At 34.1% G+C, this 6000-nt stretch overlaps 1 protein-coding gene across 1 annotated transcript in view; it reads left to right on the forward strand.

Moving 5' to 3' along the window:
- The window catches only part of CDYL (chromodomain Y like), an 88222-nt gene extending 82437 nt beyond the window's left edge, over positions 1 to 5785 (forward strand). The window contains exons 5-7 of the mRNA XM_075314794.1: positions 987 to 1197; positions 4061 to 4204; positions 4288 to 5785. Of these exons, the coding sequence (XP_075170909.1) occupies positions 987 to 1197; positions 4061 to 4204; positions 4288 to 4446 (514 nt within the window). The 3' untranslated portion in view covers positions 4447 to 5785. The remainder of the gene's footprint in view (positions 1 to 986; positions 1198 to 4060; positions 4205 to 4287) is intronic.
- Positions 5786 to 6000: the final 215 nt, after the last annotated feature.

Here is a 6000-nt window from a genome sequence, read left to right on the forward strand (position 1 = left end):
TTTACGCTGGTTACAGCTTACCGCAGCTGCCAGACGCCGGCTCCTGCTCCCTGCTCGCTTAATTTCGTCGCTCTCTCGCTGTCACACACAGCGATGTGTGCGTCACAGCGGGAGAGTGACGACCAAAAAATGAAGCTGGACATTCAGCAACGACCGGCGACCTCACAGCAGGGGCCAGGTCGTTGCTGGATGTCACACACAGCGACAGCGACGGGACGTCGCTGCAACATCACAGAAAATGGTGACGTAGCAGCGACGTCGTTGTCGTTGTCGCTGTGTGTGACACCAGCTTAACAGCCTAGATTCTTTGATCAGGAATAGGACAGACATTTATGGAACATTTCATAACTTTGACAAATTCTTATGAAAAATTTTCATCACATACTGTATTATACGCAATTTATTATATATTTTAGGAGTCGGTCCATTTTATACCGACGTCACCAAAATGAACTCAGACTCCACAGCCCTGGCTGCTTCTTTTAAAAACGCAGCAGTTTTGCATTTCAGTCAGGAAAATAGAAGCAAGTTTGCATGCGCATTAGATTTCTGGAATTTCACATTTTGCTAGTACTGTAGTTCTGTAAAAAGCTAATTTTTATTTGCATAAATCCAATGAAAGAAAAACATGAAAAAATATAAAAAAACAGTAAAAACGCAACATGTGAACATAACCGTACGTGGTTTTTTTGTTGTTTTTTGGCTATGTACCATTTTTACATTTTAGGTTTCTTTTAAACAGTTTTTTTAATTATTCAATTTGATGCTTATAAAGTATTCTAATTGATGCAACAGTCAGTGTTAAATTCTCTCTCAGCTGACTGCTTTTTGTAATTAAGTGTCTCAAAAGAAACCTCGCATAGACTGGAAGCAATGGATTACCAACTGTATGACATACTCAGAACGATATCCTATTTTTCCCCTTGTAAGATGTAATAATGTTTTTATATTCTTTTATAATTATTGTTGTTTATATTATTTTGCAGAGTGTTTGTGAATACTTTTATACAGTTTAAGAAACCAATTATTGTTGCTGTAAATGGACCTGCAATTGGCCTTGGTGCATCCATCCTGCCTCTCTGTGATGTTATCTGGGCTAATGAGAAAGCTTGGTTTCAGACGCCGTACACTACTTTTGGACAAAGCCCAGATGGTTGTTCGTCATTACTTTTTCCTAAAATAATGGGCATTGCTTCAGTAAGTATTGTTCCTAGAGACATTGGATATTGCATATGAAACTTAAAATATTTTTCAGTTTCAGTAAAGAAACTGGAGCTGTAGATAAGTTGAATATTAGATGACAGTCATGGAGATTTCTCAATACAATTTAATTTTCAGGCAGTGCACATTTAGGCTAGAAAGTCTTCAAATGCACCATCATAAATATGGCACAGGTCATGAAAAATAGCTGTGATTTATTTCACGCAAATTATATGAGAAATCTGGAGCATTGAGTTTGATTCACAACATGAGAAAGATTAAGGCCTTTATAGTCCTCAAAGGTAGACATTGAAAATTGCAAATTTACTGTGAAGGTAAAAAAAAAAAATAATATTCCTAAACTAAAAAGTTTACACAAAAAAGGAAAAAAATAGGGAAGGTGAATATTTGAAGCCTACCAGAATATTGTGCAAATTTTGGACCAGATAGTTCATAGTTGGTAACAAATATTGTTTCACATTTTTCACGACAGTAATTTTGCATTTAGATCTGTAAAAATATCTAAAGTTTAATGAATGACTAATGTGAAAAAAATCTTAATTGCTTTTTAGCTTTAAATGCATATTATATGTCTAGAGAGCAGACATGGGTGCTTTAATACACCTAACCCGTTCACAGCATCTTATGTAAGTTTACGTCATGGTCTGGATGGGGAACTTGTAAATTTACGTCATGGCGATTATGCGGGTACAGAAGGTGTGCCCGCACGATTGCCGCCAGCAGCTCAGCTTAAGTGATAGCTGAGCTTCGGCTGTCACAGCCAGGGCCGGTGCCTGCACTAGGCTTGTGCATTGCAATAAATTATACCAGCAATCGGCGTAATAAAAATCAATGTCCCATATATAGGAACTAAGTAATAAGCGAAAAAGAAATTGTTAAACATTTTTTTTAAAAAAATCATTAACATGAAGAAAAAATAAAATATACCAATAAATATGTAAAAAAAAAAAAAAAAAAAGTACACAGATTTAGTATCCCCGCGTATGGAACAACCCGATATATAAAAATGATAAAAATAAATTAATCCAATCGGTAAACAGTGTAATGAGAAAAAAAAATTAAAAAAACAGAATTGCAGTGTTTTTGGCTGCCGCAACAAAAATTAAATATTTAATGTCAGGCAATTCATACCGTATCTCCCAAAATAGTATCAATAAAAACATCAGCTCGGGTCGCAAAAAAACAAGCCCTCATAGAGCTCCAGCTCCCAAAAATTGAAACTGTTGCGGCTCTTGGAAAATCGTGACACAAGCAAGATTTTTATTTATTTTATTCATCACTTAAAAACTATACATGTATATAGGAAAAAACACTGGCGCTCAAAAAAAAAAGACAGAAAAGTGTCTGTAGATTAATTCAAGTTAACATATTTAATTAACTGGGAAACTTTGATTATGAGGATGCTGCAGGTAATGGACAGGGTCTGCGTGAGCACCCAAGACGTACTCAAATAGAATTTAGGTGCTACCGCGCTATCCTATGTGAGAAAACACATATAAAGTTACCTGCAAGTGGTTGTTGGATGAGTGTTTCACCCTGTGGTTAAGTATGATGATGATGGTGGACCACAGGGTGAGAGACCACTTGCAGGTAACTTTATAGTTGTGCTTTCTCACATATGATAGAGCTCTATTTAGTCCCTGAATTCTAAAAAAACTATACATGTTTGTTTCTATGAATTCATACTGACCTGGACAATCATATTACCAGGTCAGTTTTATGGTAACATGAAGGCTAAAATAAAAAAAACAATTGCAGATTATCACTTCTATTTGCCATTACGCTACACTTGGAATTTTTTTCCTGCTTACCATTACATCATATGATAAATTGTATGGTGTCATTGAAAAGTGCAACTCATCCTTCAAAAACACAAGTCCTCACATGGCTTTAATCGACAGAAAAATAAAAAGTTATGGCTCTTGGAATAAAGAGAGGAGAAAACAGAAGCACAAAAATAAGAAATCGCCCAGTTCTTAAGTTGTTAAAATGTTGTCACTTTTGGGGGGGTTTTTTGTCACAGAGGCCACTCAAATCACTTCAAATGTAATGTCATCCCCCAAAAAATTGGTTTTATATATTTTATTGGAAAAATTAGAAATTGCTACTATTTTTTTTAACCCTTCTAAGTTCCTAACAAAAAACAAATGTTTCAAAAATTGTTCTGATGTAAAGTAGATGTGGTAAATTTTATTTATTAACAATTTTTTGTTATATAACTCTTTAAGGGCATACAAAATCGAAATTTGGAAAATTGTCACTTTTTTTGTCATATTTTCTTAAATAAATGATAATCATATCAATCACAATTTACCACTGCCATGAAGTCCAATATGTCACAAAAAAATTATTCTCAAAATCATTTGGAAATATTGAAACGTTTTAGAGTTCTTTATCATATAAAGGGACACTGGTTGGAGTTGTGAAATTTGGCCTGGTCAGAAAGGTGAAAACAGGCTCGGGGTAAAAGGGTTTAAGTTATGTTTTAATAGGTTGGTAAGGCTCGCTTCACATCAGCGGTATTTTGCTGGAAAGCCGGATCCGGCACCAATGCTTTTCAATGCTCCATTAATTTACAATGGAATAGCGGCAAGATGCGGTCGCATGCGACTGCATCTTGCCGCCATTCCATAGGCAATGAATGGAGCTGAAACGCATTGGTGCCGGATCTGGCTTTCCGGCAAAATACCGCTGATGTGAAGAGAGCCTTAGATTCCATTTTGATAAAGGTGTTTAGTAAAATAATATATCTTGTATTATATTGAGTAGGTTTTTCTAATTAGATAAAGGATTAAAAAAAATGCTGTCTTTTATTCAAACACATTTTTTTTCTATTTAGGCCAATGAGATGTTACTTAGTGGAAGAAAACTGACTGCACAAGAAGCATGTGCAAAAGGCCTTGTATCTCAGGTGTTCTGGCCTGGGACATTTACTCAAGAAGTAATGGTCCGCATTAAGGAACTTGTGACCTGCAATCCTGTTGTAAGTCAAACTGTTACGATTATTTTGTACTAGTTGAATATAGATGATGTGCAAAATATTAATTTTATTTTTTCTTCTATCAGGTACTTGAAGAGTCCAAAGCTTTAGTTCGGAATGTCATGAGAGGAGATTTGGAACAAACAAATGAAAGGGAGTGTGAACTGCTTAAGAAAATTTGGGGATCTGCTCAAGGAATGGACTCCATGTTGAAATACTTGCAAAGGAAAATTGATGAATTCTAAAGATCTATTACTTGTTTTTTGAAGTAGCCTTGAATCACTTAAAGGGACATTTGCACCCATTGTGATACCTTACCTTATTTAACATTTTTTTTTCCTCTTCCTTTTTATTTCTTTACATTTTGAACAAAAATCTAAAGCCTGCCATCAGTTTTTCCCAGGCATAAGTGAGATGAGGAGTAAACTTGCATCTTGATTTCTGAACACCTTGTACTGAAAGAAGATGAAAAACCTGTGCATAACAAGGAAGTTTGGAAAAATGCATATTTTTTTGTTCATAAGAGATATATATATATATATATATATGAAATTATAAAAATATATATTTAAAACAAAAACGGGTAGCGGCAAGCCCTGAATTTCATTGCCCACTGAGGTTGGACTGTGGAAATGCTTTTGTTCAAAAGAATGTAAAATACCTCAGACACGGACTTTTATTTTTATTTTTTAAAGAACGTAATCAATTCCCACAGGATGGTATCTGTGTACGGATGAATTTTAACAAGTCCCCAAAAAAGTGTGTGTGTGTACTCAGGACATATGCTAATAAAATGGAAAGGGTCTTCATATACTGTTGGGAACATGTCTAGTTCATTTTACGTTAGCATGATGAAACCACTGTCAAGGTATTTTCCTTATGTGTGATGCAGTATTAACAGGTCACTGATTTATCTGGTGTTTAAGGGTGAGGTTCATTAATTCTTCAGAGGTAATTTTATTTCACTGTTTAGTTACACAATAAAATTTCCTAGCTGTATTACACCAAAAATAATTTTATGTTCATACATGTATAAATATTAGGTCTCACTAGAGTATATTTTATTTAATAAGTTAATTTTGGTACATTATTAAATTGCAAAATACCCTCCCCAAACTACCTTTTTTTATTAGGAGTGTGCTATTCTATTCTATTGCCTTTTTTAATCGATACACTATATATATATATATATAAATCCCAAATATATATTTTACTTTTCTGTATAGTTTAGGAGTGTTTTGTAAATATATGCAATGTGCCATCAATTCCCAGAGAGAATCATTGATTTGTGACTACAGATATCTATTACTCTGGATACTAAAATATCCATGCTTGCAATGTAGCTGAATGTATGGAGAAAAATAATCCACATTATTTTTGTACAGTTTTTACATTTTTACTTCCAACTCTACCATCTCCCATTCTCTTTGGAGAATTGCTGTGTAAATCTGCCGATAGCTTGGGTTGGTACAGTATTTATATTCATTGGACCTATGCTTCTGTTCTAAAGATTAAATATATATATATATAAATATAAAAAGTGTACAGTCTGTAAAGTTTTCTAAAGTATACAGCTGTGAAATTGGCTAAAATAAAACTAATTTTTCTTAACTTAATTAATACTGTTCTGGCAGGCTTTTGTGATTTATTGATCTGTCACTTTAAAATAATAATGTTTAATAGGAGGTTATAGCATTTCTTCCTGGTTTACTTGTAATAGTATCATGGAGTAAAGACTACTTGTTTCAATGAAAAATTATAGTGCATGATAAAGTAGTTCCCATATGGTGCCTTATGCT

This window comes from Anomaloglossus baeobatrachus, chromosome 6, assembly GCF_048569485.1.
Source record: "Anomaloglossus baeobatrachus isolate aAnoBae1 chromosome 6, aAnoBae1.hap1, whole genome shotgun sequence".
Taxonomy (NCBI): Eukaryota; Metazoa; Chordata; class Amphibia; order Anura; family Aromobatidae; genus Anomaloglossus; species Anomaloglossus baeobatrachus.